This window comes from Carassius carassius, chromosome 43 (genome assembly GCF_963082965.1).
Source record: "Carassius carassius chromosome 43, fCarCar2.1, whole genome shotgun sequence".
NCBI classification, from domain to species: Eukaryota; Metazoa; Chordata; class Actinopteri; order Cypriniformes; family Cyprinidae; genus Carassius; species Carassius carassius.
In genome coordinates, this window is record NC_081797.1 from 12,648,934 (window position 1) to 12,665,218 (window position 16,285).

The 16,285-nt window shown below is 34.5% G+C and overlaps 1 protein-coding gene across 1 annotated transcript; it reads right to left on the reverse strand.

Moving 5' to 3' along the window:
- Window positions 1-306: 306 nt before the first annotated feature.
- Window positions 307-5,660, reverse strand: adal (adenosine deaminase-like). Its single transcript, XM_059535688.1, has 10 exons — window positions 5,497-5,660; window positions 5,242-5,372; window positions 2,986-3,046; window positions 2,821-2,908; window positions 2,657-2,738; window positions 2,452-2,578; window positions 2,291-2,371; window positions 1,944-2,082; window positions 1,099-1,199; window positions 307-783 (listed from the first exon to the last, which is right to left on the reverse strand). The coding sequence occupies exons 1-10, from the start codon at window positions 5,539-5,541 to the stop codon at window positions 592-594; spliced, it is 1,047 nt and encodes a 348-aa protein (XP_059391671.1). The 5' UTR covers window positions 5,542-5,660; the 3' UTR covers window positions 307-591.
- Window positions 5,661-16,285: the final 10,625 nt, after the last annotated feature.

The window sequence follows — 16,285 nt, forward strand, 5'->3', positions numbered from 1 at the left end:
AATATTCAAGGACCTTCAATAACAGTTTATATAATAGTTCAGAAATTAAAATAGAGGAAACTTACATAATTAGCTGGAACAATGTGCCTTTTATGCAATAAACATTTTGTATTTAGTTTCAGGGTTTGACAGAATATCCAGAATCCAGATCGCTTGCTGCGTTCGTCAAATAATTTTTTTCTGACACCGTAAAATACGAAAATAATAATGTTAAGAACTTTTTTTTTTGACCAATATTGAGTATTTCTTAATGTGTACAACTGTTTATGCTGAAAATGTCAAATGAAATAAATCACTTTCACACTATTTGCGTAATTAATAAACTTAGATTTAATACTGTTGTATTAATATTCAATACCAATATTCAAGAAATCTTAAATTATCTATTATAAATATTAAAATCGATGTCATTTTAACAGTCCAAGGTGTTTCACACAACACGTGTGTGTTTTAGTTCAGATATTCATGCAGTGCTTTGAAATGGATGAAACCGTTATAATTAGCTGCAACATTCTGTTTTTGTATTTGAAAAACCACTGTTTGACAAATTCTGAGGTAGGACTGTTGGTGAAATTTTACAGCTGTCATTCCTCACTGGAGGATCTGCTGTTGGAGCTCCGCCCACTTCTTCTCCAGCCTCTGTTTGATTGGCTCGGGAGCAAAGGTGTATCCAATGGCCTGCTGGGAGAGCGTCCACACGGCCTCCTGGCTCAAGCCAAAGATGGAGGCCACCAACTGGTACTCCTGAGACAGATCCGTGCAGAACACACCCTTGTCATCCGTCTGATGGAACAAGAGGAACAGGCATCTTGTTATTTAACTTAACACTTAAAAAAAAGTTTACATTAAACCAACAATGCCTACATTTCTAAGGCCTTTAAATTACTAACATGATCAAAACTTACTAAGACATGTTGTTGCGAGATATGGAGTGACTGTTTTTATATGCATTTTATAGTAGTCTTTTATACTGTTTCTAAAGATATTACAGATTTTCTTTACAAGGTATCAGAATTTCACATTTTAGCCATTGCAAATCAAATTTGTCAGGCTTTACAGGGATAAAGTGTCTGCAAAAGAGAAGGAAAAAGAACTCACGCAGAGAACACACGGATGTCCTCTCTTATACCAGTACTGGAAGTGATGCTTGTCATAGGAAGGCACTGTTTGACCTTTGACATTAGAGGTCAGACACATCTCTGCAATTCAAAATGGTTACATTTAAATAAACACAGTTTTAAAAAAATATATTATTTGAAGTTCTAGTATGTAATTTTGGAATTATGATAGGACAATGAATAATTAAAATAGTTAATTAGTTAAATGCTATTAGTTAATAAAATAAAAATAAAATAATAGAATAGTATGTATAATAATAGTTATTATATAATATTATTATATAATATATAAAAAATAATAGTTCAAGTATGTAATTTTGAATAACAATGGAAAACTAGTAAAAAATAATAAAATGAAATAAAAGTAATAAAATAAAAAAAGAAAGTAAATTATATTTTTAAAAAATAATTTAAGTTCAGCTATGCAAATACAATTGGAAACAATTATAAAATGAAAAGTTAGAAAAAAAAGTAAAATAAAAAATAAAATCGTAAAATATAAAAAAATAATAATTCTTTAAAGTTCAAGTATGTAATTTTGGAATTATGATAGAACACTAATTAAAAACAAAATAGTTAATAAAATGAAAAAAAAAAAGTTTAAAAATGCTTTAAAAAATACTTCAAAATTGTATGTAATTATGTATGCAAGTATGTCATTTTGGAATTTGGTGGATGACTAGTTAAAAAAATAAATCAGTTAAACTAAAAATGAAATAGTAAAATTCTCAATAAAATAAAATAAAAAAGGAAAAAAGAAAACTGAAAAAAAAAAACTTTAATATTCAAGTATATAATTTTGGAAGAACAATGGAACTCTTTTACCTATAGGAATATTAAGTTTGCAAACTTTATCCACAAGACTGTCAGAGCCACCGAACTCCGGGTGTAGGAAGGTTCCATGGCCGATTCTATCAGGAGGCAAGTTCAACAGCAGCTCAGACTCATCCCTCTGAGAAGGAACCTGAAATACACATGAACTCCTACCTAAACCATGTCAAATTATGCTGACAAACCGATTAATCATGATTAATCACATCCAAAATAAAAATTTGTGTTTACATAATATATGTGTGTGTACTGTGTATTATATATTTGTGATTAATCGAATTGACAGCATTAGGTTTACCAAAACATAATTCCAATATAAAGAAGTTTCCATGTTCTCTGACCTCTGAGAGATGTAGTGCCAGCTTCAGACCGCAGTTCTTGGCTTTTTCAAGTGCAGAGAGCAGATCTTTTCCATGACCCACCTGCAAGATCAAAGATATGGAAAGTGCAGATAGAAGCAACAAGTCGAGTATCAAGTTAATTGCAGTTAACCTGAACTCACTGTTGGGTCTCCACTGAGGTCAAGTCCAACTACCACTCCATCGCTGGAAAGCAGGAAGTCCTCTGCCAGCTTCACAGTCTCCATGGCAACCACGGGGCCATGTCTGCGGTCCACGGCTACGAGAAACCTGTTCAAACATTCAAAAATACAGCAGGTGACAATAAAAGAAGCAGGTTGTCACCCAGAATAAATACATTAATATTACCTGACATCAATGTCAACTTCCTCTTGTTTACACTGCCGGATGGCTTCGAGCACAGTTTCAATGTATCTTTGTTTAGTGAGACCTTTTTGTGACAAAAATAAATGTCAACAAGAAGCAGAAATGAGCTGCTAATAAATGTTTGACATTTAAAATGCTTCTAGTACCTGTTTCAGTCACTTCCCGTGGCGTGCTACGCAACTCCAAATATTTTACACCATCTGCCGCAAACTCCTGAATGACTGCTTTGGCAACCTGTTTGATAATCATAATTCTGTTTTAAAAATTTTTTTTAAAGGTGCAAGAGAATAAAACACTGAGTAAAACATTACCATTAATATGTCCTCTTCTGAATCAACCAGCTGATGAATCAATTTAAACACTTGAAAACACCTGTTGGAGAAATACATTTACTTAAGGAATAGTTCATTTGTATTGTTATTTCATAGTCTGACTAGGTGTAGTACACTATTAATAGTATACTTAGTGTGCACTACAAATTTAGTCTAGTTAGAAAAAACAATGTTTTGGATTCAAATATGTGTACTTCTGTAGTAAATAGTGGGCAAAAAAAGTATGTAAGATTAGTAGTATGTCCAATAGTATCATAGTATTTGTAGTAAAATAGTACCCGGATGACTTACTACTTCTGGTTCTGAGCAACACAACACAATGGAAACAAGTCACAACATATCGAAATCAGCATAACTCAACAAAATTAATCCTATACGTTGTGTTGTGGCGATTTTGTTGAGTTGTGTACTACTGGGCAACCATGTACATACCGTATTTTCCGGACTATAAGTCACAAACTTTTTTCATAGTTTGGCTGGTCCTGCGACTTACAGTCAGGTGCGACTTATTTATCAAAATTAACTTGACATGAACTGAGAGAAATGAACCAAGAGAAAACATTACCGTCTACAGCCGCCAGAGGGCGCTATATGCTGCTCACTGCTCCTGTAGTCTACACTAAGCAGCATAGAGCGCCCTCTCGTGGCTGTAGACGGTAATGTTTTCTCTTGGTTCTAAATAAATGCGACTTACAGTCCAGTGCAACTTATATATGTTTTTTTCTTATTCTTTTCTTATTCTTTTTTCTTATTTTTGGACTAATGCGACTTATACTCAGGTGCGACTTATAGTCCGAAAAATACGGTACATGTGGGAAGTCGTGGCCTTGTGGTTAGAGAGTTTGACTCCTAACCCTAGGGTTGTGGGTTTGAGTCTCGGGATGGCAATACCATGACTGAGGTGCCCTTGAGCAAGGCACCGAACCCCCAACTGCTCCCCAGGCGCCGCAGCATAAATGGCTGGCCACTGCTCCGGGTGTGTGTTCACAGTGTGTGTGTGTGTGTGTGTGTTCACTGCAGTGTGTATGCACTTTGGATGGGTTAAATGCAGAGCACGAATTCTGAATGTCACGTCAATTTTACATGAGGCCAAGGGGGGAGATATGTGAATGGTACTAGTGAAGTGACGCAACTGACACTAGGAGGTCATAAATCCCCACTTTTTAGTAAATGGTCTCTTCTTTTCTGAAAAGCATTTTAATAATAATTATATAAAGAATTCTTTAAATGTTGGATCCAATCCTACATTTAAATAACAAAAAGGCTTAAACCTCACCATATACCATGGCACATCATCTGGACATTACTTTAAATATGTAATTTCAAAAAACATAAAGGAAATAACACAGTAATTCACCGATATATTCATTCATAATGAATAACACATTAGTTGAAGATACTTAACTTTTAATCTTTATTGCCCTTTCTCTGATTTCTTGGATTTCATTTATAATTGGACATGACAGTGGAAAAAAACTTTACATTTAGAAACATATTTTACAGAAAAACTAAATTACATAACTAATCTGTAATTATTTTAATAACATTTTGCAGAAAAAAAATCTAGAATAACTCAAATCATGTCACTGGCCAAATGTAAACTTTTTACAGACAAATGTCAAAAGCTCGGATGTAGTACGTCCGGATGACATTCATACTAAGTACGTACTTGTTCAAATGAAGTACATATTCAGAGAATAGGCGATTTCGACCGCAGCCGATTTCTAAGATTTTTCTCTTACTTGTTTGAAAGGTTATTATCAGAGTATTGGTCCTAACCGTCCATGCTGTGGAGTGCGTTTATGTGGTGTGGTGTGTGTGTGTGTGTGTGTGTGGTGTGTGACACACACTCGTCCAGTGATCGTCTCTGTCCGCGGTGGATAGCGGTCATGCTGTGGTGTGTGTGTGTGTGTGTGTGTGAGCTTGTTTATGTGGTTAATGAGAACACAAATTTGTATAATGACATGGGTATGACACAGGTATTACAATGAAGATGTGATTTATGAGGACATTTTCAGTGTCCCCGTAATTCAAAAGGCTTATAAATCATTCAGAATGAGTTTTTTTTGAAAATCCAAAAATGCATAGATTTTCCCTTGAGGGTTAGGTTTAGGTGTAGGGTTGTTTGTACAGAATAAAAACCATTACGCCTATGGAGAGTCCCCATAAACCACATATACCAACGTGTGTGTGTGTGTGTGTGTGTGTGTGTGTGTGTGTGTGTGTGACACACACTCGTCCAGTGATCGTCTCTGTCCGCGGTGGATGGCGGTCATGCTGTGCTCGATGTTCAGATGAGGCTTGCGCTTTATAAGCGTCTCCATCGTTTCAAAACTGACAGAACCATTAAGATGTGCGTGTAACTCCTGAAATAAAGAAAAAACACAATTAAGTGTGATTACTTGAATTAATTTATTTACATGCATTGGATTGAGCTCTTTAAAGGATAATGTCTTGTTTTATTAATGGACCTATAAATGTTTTTCCTACCACTTTAGGCAGCTGACGATAGAAGAGATCCGCTTCGGTATCCATCTCAGTTTCGGTAACTTTATGAAATGTGAATTTTGAAAGGACTCCTGCGTGTGAGATAGAGACTGAGTGAACTAATTTTGACACATAAAGTCGGAATGTTTTTCCTGAAGCACCAGCCTTGCGTTACAGAAATAAATCTCAGACAACATCGACCTCTAACAATGGTTCCCACATCCATATTAATATTAAACTATCAGCAAACTTTCATTTTAATTTGAGTAACTCTAGTTTTAGTGATTCTGTTGTGTTTCGGTCACGTATATGCATAGGTATTATTTAAAGTTGAATTTTAATCCAACTTTTAGTATATTTTTGAGTATAACAGTGACTGACATTAAAAATAAAATTTAAAAAAAGAAAAACAGTTGCATATGCATTTGAGTCGCTGTCCTCAAAGCCAAACCAGAGATACATGGATCTGGAGAGCAAGATGAAATGCAGTACTGATTAAACCACAGATAAACATAGACCTTCTCTACATCTGCATGTATTTGAACAAGTGACTGTGCATTGTGTGTGTTAAATTCAAATAGGAGGGATAGGGATGTAATAATGTGATATAAAATGTTTGAAAATAATTATGATGACATTCATCCGGGTCCTCATTTAAGATTCATGTGTGTCTGGATGTTTATGTAGGGAACATGCACTTTATTTATTATTTGAGTGTTTGTTTGTTCGTGAAGTGGAATTTGTTGTTGAAAAAAAAGAACAAACTATGACTGGAAATCAAATACATTTATAAAAATATCAAAGTGATGAGTCTTACTTCTCCTCCGCCAGTTTCTGACTTTTCTCCTTCTGCCTTTTCTTCTGCAAGACCCAAGGTAAGATCCTTCAGCTGCCCTCCTATCATGTGTTTTAACATAAAAGCCATAGTTTTCTCCTGCAGAATACAGATATTAATCGCCTGCTCTGTGGATGAGATGTCAGTCACTTGAGAAACTCTTGCTTGAGTAATGTCTCATTCAACTATTGAGAGGAAAACAATGGCGCCACAACAACAGTCGATGTTTTTCTTTCTTCTTATTCATGACCTGTACAACGAGGAGGAATTTGCTCTCTCTCGCTCTCTCTCTCTCTCTCTCTCTCTCAAGTTTCTCTGTTTATGAAGTAACGTACGACTTCTGATTCATGACGCTCAAAAACAAACACAACAACCACAACATCATAAAGTATACTTTTTAGTGTATGCTGTATATTATACGTAGCCTACACAGACTTGTAGTATTGTATGTAGGCTATATTCTCTAAACCGCCTCCTCATCACAAGATCCTACAATAATTGCAACTCATAAATACAGAAATGTAGACATCAGATGTTTTTAATCTTTCATAAACTTCTATAACATGGCCTAGGTCACACTACCAAGTGTATTGTTGTAGATGCGGACACTGTTTGTCCTGGATTCATGGCACATTGCCGAGTAATCTATGCTACTTTTTTATAGTGCATAATACCTAGTGTTCAAATTCACAATATTTTACGTTATATATTTTTCACCATGTACACGAGGTTCAGCGGGCGGTGAACTGCTGTTATAAGGCTCAATTTCAGAGCACTGTCATGTAGAGACAGTCATGCCAACAAACGCAGGCATGTATGTAAACAGTAAACAGAAATGTGAATATAAAATATTATACATATATAGTAAGTACAGCATGGTAATACTATATACATTAAATCATCTGTATACTTTAAAATAAATGAAATATATATTAAATATAATTATTTAAAGATGTTGGAGGTGAATAGATGACACATAACAATAATACATTTACATTTTTGTGTTTTAGTTTCATTTTATATAATAATATATGTATATAAAATATGTGACATTGTATGAATCAAATTAATATAAATCATATACCAATATAAAGAATAATACAACAAATATATCATATAATTAGTACTGTCGAATGATGAATCGCGATTATGTTTTTTTTTTTCATAATGGGTGTGTACTGTATATTTATTATGTCTTTATAAATTCACACATACAGTATATATTTAAAAAATATTTAGATGTATAAAATTATATTCATAGTATTTATATTATACATAAATATATTTAATATATAAACATTTTTCTGAAACATACATGCATGTGTATTTATAAATACATAATAAATATAAACAGTACACATATGTAAAAAAAACCTTTTTTGGAAGTGGTTAATCATTATTATCATGATTAATAATAATAGATAGACAGACAGACAGACAGACAGACAGACAGACAGACAGACAGATAGATAGATAGATAGATAGATAGATAGATAGATAGATAGATAGATAGATAGATAGATAGATAGATAGATAGATAGATAGATAGATAGATAATGAAAATGAATATTTAAAAAGCTGAAGGAACTTGCTTGGGACAAATTGATACAGAACTTGTTAAATATTCATTTTTTCATTGTTATCTATATATTGTTTAGATGAACTGACAAATTGCTTTTCTTCAAACATGAATAAAATGTGTCTAAATAGTTCCTCTTTGGTTGATATGATGACCTTTCCCAGAGAGACCAGTGAGTCAATGCTTTGTATCATCTGGAGGAATTTTAACAATTACATTTGCTGTGAACATTCATCTTGCTGAATCTAACTGCTTTCAGATGGAAATCTCTGCTAACATGAGTTTTTATTCAGAGACGCCACACTGAATCCATTATCATATATGCTTTAAACATGACCAGCTGCAATCTGATTTGTCCTCATTTGTCCAGTGAAGAACAAGAGACTATAATGAATTGTATTTAGTATCTAAACAAAAAGCAGAGACACTTTCCCAAACTTTCCACAGTGCTTATATGAGGGTCAGTGATCCCTCAGATAAATGCCAGGGCATTGAGAAAGTTTGTCCTGGGACAAAGACACTTCCCCTTTCAACAGGACTCTGGATCACTGTACTCAAGTACCCTTCATGAGGCGAAATGAAAACAGCAGAGTGATGCTTTTGTATGAGAAGAGACCGTCAGAAAGGAAAGCATCTCAAGGACTCCGCTTCTAGTGTTGACTGGGAGTCAGTTGATTGTCAGTGCTTTTGTTCACCAAATGTAGATTCACCTTCGCCGAAAACCACAAATGCAGTATTTCAGTGGTTCAGGTTTCTTTCTAGCTGCATGCTCTTCTTGATATCATGCTGCTGACGAGAAACACGCACTGAGCAGAAGTACAGCATCCTATAGATAGACCAGAGAATGATCCCATCACATCCTGTGATGCCACTATCAAAACATGAGACATATGCCAAGCATCTGCAGGGCATTGGGATTACTATTACCATTGCACATACATGTGTCAAAACCTTATGGTGAAAATCTGTGACGTATCATGGCTGTTTGGGTCACTGCTAAACGGGCAGAAGCATTTCCTTTTCCCTGACTGACCTTTAAATTGAAAAACAGTAGTTACATTTAAACGCACAAACACACATTCGAAGCTTTTTGGCAGCCTTTTTATTTTTTTTGTCTTTATCTTTCATTTTTATCAAACTGTTCAGGTGGAATTATTTTTTTTATGAAATATGGCAGCAAAGAAAAAATGATGAAAAGTACTAAGATAAAATTAGGTCCTTCACAAAAGTCAACATACATCACAAATATTTCTCAAATCTGTGTTGCCTTTTTGTATAATTTCTCAGTTTTATTAAGGTTTTTTTTTTTTTTATTAAAGCAATCCGTCTTCCACACAAGCCACATCTCTTTTTAAAGGCCCACAATGTTTATATCCATCCTTTCTAGTTTTGAGGCTCAGACTGATGCATGTTTGAAAAGATGAGCAAGACAGCAGGAAATTCAAGCGCTTCTTAACAACATATGAAAATATAAAAAAAACTGACTTCTGGCATAAAGGCACTGTGAAATGGAAGAAAGATTCTCTGGTGGATTTCATTGGCTAATGAAACGGATTTGGGATGAGCATACGGTCTCCCTAAGTGCCAATTATTGTTCTTGGTTACAAGATTTTGCAGACAACTAGCCTTATGGGTGCCATTATATAGCATTTCTCGTTATATTTATTGTCTGATGATATTAGCTGATTTCTCTTTCTCTCTCTTTTATTTTTATTTTTACAGAATATACTAATCAAAAGCCCAAAATAAGGGAGCATGTGAGGACATATCAAAGGAGGCTGAAGATCTTCTAAATCAAAAAGAGGTGAGTTGTTGTTGTAGAGAAGGCCAGCCTCCCCAAAATTAAGAAAATCAAGCCATGAAAGCGATGCAAAGTAGAAAAAAAGAGTGCACAAATTTGGCTGATGTTTTTTCCAAGTCCACTGCTTTAGGAGTAGATTTTGGTCAGACTGTAAGAGAATGGTCCCGTGAAGGTCTTCCTCTGTTTTTTTTCCTTTAGTTTTTGTCTTTTATCGGTAAAGCTCATTGGCAATGATATCTTGAAGTTTCTGACTCAGTTCTCTGAAGCTGGGACGCAGCACAGGGTCCAGAGTCCAGCACTGCTTCATGATGTCATACACCACCGCCGGGCAGCCGTCTGGGGCGTCCATCTTGTAACCCTTCTCTACGCGTGGGACAACTTCCTTCAAAGGCTGAACAGAGAACAGAACAGAGGATGAAGGACACCACAACTTAGCACAAATGTGTTGAGGTAGACAACGGTGTCCTCTACTGGTACAATCTGCCTTGATACTAAAATTGTAGGACTTGGGCATAGTATGTTATGTTCAGAAATCTTGTGAAACACTTATTAAATTCACATAGAAATAACATTACAAAATGCATTATTTATAATATGCCAATTATTCTTTTTTTAAGAGTATTTTAATTTAAATTAGATTTTAATAGTACTACTACTACTAATAATAATAGTAGTATCAAATCAATAAAATATAATTATAAATTATATAACAATGATCACAAATGTATTTTTATTGGTAATATTTCTGCTTTGAAGCGACTTGAGTATTAATATCCTATTTTTAGTTATTTTATTTTAAATTACATTATTATTATTATCATTACTACTGCTGTTGTTATTATGTAAAATAATAATTAGTATTGTGTATGTATTGAAATGTATTTCTTATTGGTCAAGTTTGTGCTATTAAGGTGACCTATTAGCTAATTTTTTTTTATTATTATTATAGATTTTAATATACTATTTTACTTTAAATTAGATTATTCTTCTTATATAACAAAATTAATAATAATAAAAATAATAATAATAATAATTTTAAAAACTACTTTACTATTACAGTATTTTTATTGGCCATGCTTCTTTTTTGTGTATTGCATGTATTATATTACCATCTAATTTAATTTTTTATTATTTAATGTAAATTTAAAGTGCCCCTATTATGGATTTTTTTTTATTATCTTTCAAGCAGTGTGTAACACCGCTCTAAGTGAATGAAAACATCCTGGAAAGTTTGAAATCTGAAAGTGTACCATGTATACAGTTATTCTCACTCTCACTTATACTCACACACAAAATTAATCCTATACGTTGTGTTGTGGCGATTTTGTTGAGTTGTGTACTACTGGGCAACCATGTACATACCGTATTTTCCGGACTATAAGTCACAAACTTTTTTCATAGTTTGGCTGGTCCTGCGACTTACAGTCAGGTGCGACTTATTTATCAAAATTAACTTGACATGAACTGAGAGAAATGAACCAAGAGAAAACATTACCGTCTACAGCCGCCAGAGGGCGCTATATGCTGCTCACTGCTCCTGTAGTCTACACTAAGCAGCATAGAGCGCCCTCTCGTGGCTGTAGACGGTAATGTTTTCTCTTGGTTCTAAATAAATGCGACTTACAGTCCAGTGCAACTTATATATGTTTTTTTCCTCATCATGACGTATTTTTGGACTAATGCGACTTATACTCAGGTGCGACTTATAGTCCGAAAAATACGGTACATGTGGGAAGTCGTGGCCTTGTGGTTAGAGAGTTTGACTCCTAACCCTAGGGTTGTGGGTTTGAGTCTCGGGATGGCAATACCATGACTGAGGTGCCCTTGAGCAAGGCACCGAACCCCCAACTGCTCCCCAGGCGCCGCAGCATAAATGGCTGGCCACTGCTCCGGGTGTGTGTTCACAGTGTGTGTGTGTGTGTTCACTGCAGTGTGTATGCACTTTGGATGGGTTAAATGCAGAGCACGAATTCTGAATGTCACGTCACTTTTACATGAGGCCAAGGGGGGAGATATGTGAATGGTACTAGTGAAGTGACGCAACTGACACTAGGAGGTCATAAATCCCCACTTTTTAGTAAATGGTCTCTTCTTTTCTGAAAAGCATTTTAATAATAATTATATAAAGAATTCTTTAAATGTTGGATCCAATCCTACATTTAAATAACAAAAAGGCTTAAACCTCACCATATACCATGGCACATCATCTGGACATTACTTTAAATATGTTATTTCAAAAAACATAAAGGAAATAACACAGTAATTCACCGATATATTCATTCATAATGAATAACACATTAGTTGAAGATACTTAACTTTTAATCTTTATTGCCCTTTCTCTGATTTCTTGGATTTCATTTATAATTGGACATGACAGTGGAAAAAAACTTTACATTTAGAAACATATTTTACAGAAAAACTAAATTACATAACTAATCTGTAATTATTTTAATAACATTTTGCAGAAAAAAAATCTAGAATAACTCAAATCATGTCACTGGCCAAATGTAAACTTTTTACAGACAAATGTCAAAAGCTCGGATGTAGTACGTCCGGATGACATTCATACTAAGTACGTACTTGTTCAAATGAAGTACATATTCAGAGAATAGGCGATTTCGACCGCAGCCGATTTCTAAGATTTTTCTCTTACTTGTTTGAAAGGTTATTATCAGAGTATTGGTCCTAACCGTCCATGCTGTGGAGTGCGTTTATGTGGTGTGGTGTGTGTGTGTGTGTGTGGTGTGTGACACACACTCGTCCAGTGATCGTCTCTGTCCGCGGTGGATAGCGGTCATGCTGTGGTGTGTGTGTGTGTGTGAGCTTGTTTATGTGGTTAATGAGAACACAAATTTGTATAATGACATGGGTATGACACAGGTATTACAATGAAGAGGTGATTTATGAGGACATTTTCAGTGTCCCCGTAATTCAAAAGGCTTATAAATCATTCAGAATGAGTTTTTTTGAAAATCCAAAAATGCATAGATTTTCCCTTGAGGGTTAGGTTTAGGTGTAGGGTTGTTTGTACAGAATAAAAACCATTAGGCCTATGGAGAGTCCCCATAAACCACATATACCAACGTGTGTGTGTGTGTGTGTGTGTGTGTGTGACACACACTCGTCCAGTGATCGTCTCTGTCCGCGGTGGATGGCGGTCATGCTGTGCTCGATGTTCAGATGAGGCTTGCGCTTTATAAGCGTCTCCATCGTTTCAAAACTGACAGAACCATTAAGATGTGCGTGTAACTCCTGAAAGAAAGAAAAAACACAATTAAGTGTGATTACTTGAATTAATTTATTTACATGCATTGGATTGAGCTCTTTAAAGGATATTGTCTTGTTTTATTAATGGACCTATAAATGTTTTTCCTACCACTTTAGGCAGCTGACGATAGAAGAGATCCGCTTCGGTATCCATCTCAGTTTCGGTAACTTTATGAAATGTGAATTTTGAAAGGACTCCTGCGTGTGAGATAGAGACTGAGTGAACTAATTTTGACACATAAAGTCGGAATGTTTTTCCTGAAGCACCAGCCTTGCGTTACAGAAATAAATCTCAGACAACATCGACCTCTAACAATGGTTCCCACATCCATATTAATATTAAACTATCAGCAAACTTTCATTTTAATTTGAGTAACTCTAGTTTTAGTGATTCTGTTGTGTTTCGGTCACGTATATGCATAGGTATTATTTAAAGTTGAATTTTAATCCAACTTTTAGTATATTTTTGAGTATAACAGTGACTGACATTAAAAATAAAATTAAAAAAAAGAAAAACAGTTGCATATGCATTTGAGTCGCTGTCCTCAAAGCCAAACCAGAGATACATGGATCTGGAGAGCAAGATGAAATGCAGTACTGATTAAACCACAGATAAACATAGACCTTCTCTACATCTGCATGTATTTGAACAAGTGACTGTGCATTGTGTGTGTTAAATTCAAATAGGAGGGATAGGGATGTAATAATGTGATATAAAATGTTTGAAAATAATTATGATGACATTCATCCGGGTCCTCATTTAAGATTCATGTGTGTCTGGATGTTTATGTAGGGAACATGCACTTTATTTATTATTTGAGTGTTTGTTTGTTCGTGAAGTGGAATTTGTTGTTGAAAAAAAAAGAACAAACTATGACTGGAAATCAAATACATTTATAAAAATATCAAAGTGATGAGTCTTACTTCTCCTCCGCCAGTTTCTGACTTTTCTCCTTCTGCCTTTTCTTCTGCAAGACCCCCGGTAAGATCCTTCAGCTGCCCTCCTATCATGTGTTTTAACATAAAAGCCATAGTTTTCTCCTGCAGAATACAGATATTAATCGCCTGCTCTGTGGATGAGATGTCAGTCACTTGAGAAACTCTTGCTTGAGTAATGTCTCATTCAACTATTGAGAGGAAAACAATGGCGCCACAACAACAGTCGATGTTTTTCTTTCTTCTTATTCATGACCTGTACAACGAGGAGGAATTTGCTCTCTCTCGCTCTCTCTCTCGCTCTCTCTCTCTCTCTCTCTCTCTCTCTCTCTCTCTCTCTCAAGTTTCTCTGTTTATGAAGTAACGTACGACTTCTGATTCATGACGCTCAAAAACAAACACAACAACCACAACATCATAAAGTATACTTTTTAGTGTATGCTGTATATTATACGTAGCCTACACAGACTTGTAGTATTGTATGTAGGCTATATTCTCTAAACCGCCTCCTCATCACAAGATCCTACAATAATTGCAACTCATAAATACAGAAATGTAGACATCAGATGTTTTTAATCTTTCATAAACTTCTATAACATGGCCTAGGTCACACTACCAAGTGTATTGTTGTAGATGCGGACACTGTTTGTCCTGGATTCATGGCACATTGCCGAATAATCTATGCTACTTTTTTATAGTGCATAATACCTAGTGTTCAAATTCACAATAGTTTACGTTATATATTTTTCACCATGTACACGAGGTTCAGCGGGCGGTGAACTGCTGTTATAAGGCTCAATTTCAGAGCACTGTCATGTAGAGACAGTCATGCCAACAAACGCAGGCATGTATGTAAACAGTAAACAGAAATGTGAATATAAAATATTATACATATATAGTAAGTACAGCATGGTAATACTATATACATTAAATCATCTGTATACTTTAAAATAAATGAAATATATATTAAATATAATTATTTAAAGATGTTGGAGGTGAATAGATGACACATAACAATAATACATTTACATTTTTGTGTTTTAGTTTCATTTTATATAATAATATATGTATATAAAATATGTGACATTGTATGAATCAAATTAATATAAATCATATACCAATATAAAGAATAATACAACAAATATATCATATAATTAGTACTGTCGAATGATGAATCGCGATTATGTTTTTTTTTCATAATGGGTGTGTACTGTATATTTATTATGTCTTTATAAATTCACACATACAGTATATATTTAAAAAAATATTTAGATGTATAAAATTATATTCATAGTATTTATATTATACATAAATATATTTAATATATAAACATTTTTCTGAAACATACATGCATGTGTATTTATAAATACATAATAAATATAAACAGTACACATATGTAAAAAAAAAACCTTTTTTGGAAGTGGTTAATCATTATTATCATGATTAATAATAATAGATAGACAGACAGACAGACAGACAGACAGACAGACAGACAGACAGATAGATAGATAGATAGATAGATAGATAGATAGATAGATAGATAGATAGATAGATAGATAGATAGATAGATAGATAGATAGATAGATAGATAATGAAAATGAATATTTAAAAAGCTGAAGGAACTTGCTTGGGACAAATTGATACAGAACTTGTTAAATATTCATTTTTTCATTGTTATCTATATATTGTTTAGATGAACTGACAAATTGCTTTTCTTCAAACATGAATAAAATGTGTCTAAATAGTTCCTCTTTGGTTGATATGATGACCTTTCCCAGAGAGACCAGTGAGTCAATGCTTTGTATCATCTGGAGGAATTTTAACAATTACATTTGCTGTGAACATTCATCTTGCTGAATCTAACTGCTTTCAGATGGAAATCTCTGCTAACATGAGTTTTTATTCAGAGACGCCACACTGAATCCATTATCATATATGCTTTAAACATGACCAGCTGCAATCTGATTTGTCCTCATTTGTCCAGTGAAGAACAAGAGACTATAATGAATTGTATTTAGTATCTAAACAAAAAGCAGAGACACTTTCCCAAACTTTCCACAGTGCTTATATGAGGGTCAGTGATCCCTCAGATAAATGCCAGGGCATTGAGAAAGTTTGTCCTGGGACAAAGACACTTCCCCTTTCAACAGGACTCTGGATCACTGTACTCAAGTACCCTTCATGAGGCGAAATGAAAACAGCAGAGTGATGCTTTTGTATGAGAAGAGACCGTCAGAAAGGAAAACATCTCAAGGACTTCGCTTCTAGTGTTGACTGGGAGTCAGTTGATTGTCAGTGCTTTTGTTCACCAAATGTAGATTCACCTTCGCCGAAAACCACAAATGCAGTATTTCAGTGGTTCAGGTTTCTTTCT

What these genes read in the sequence shown, in the direction of transcription:
- adal (XM_059535688.1), bottom strand. Translation starts at nt 5,541, where the DNA reads ATGGATACCGAAGCGGATCTCTTCTATCGTCAGCTGCCTAAAGTG. An exon ending in GAAGTTGACATTGATGTCAG is followed by an intron (nt 2,579 to 2,656) that starts GTAATATTAATG and finishes ATGTTTGAACAG; the next exon opens with GTTTCTCGTAGCCGTGGACC. An exon ending in CAAACTTAATATTCCTATAG is followed by an intron (nt 1,200 to 1,943) that starts GTAAAAGAGTTC and finishes TTTGAATTGCAG; the next exon opens with AGATGTGTCTGACCTCTAAT.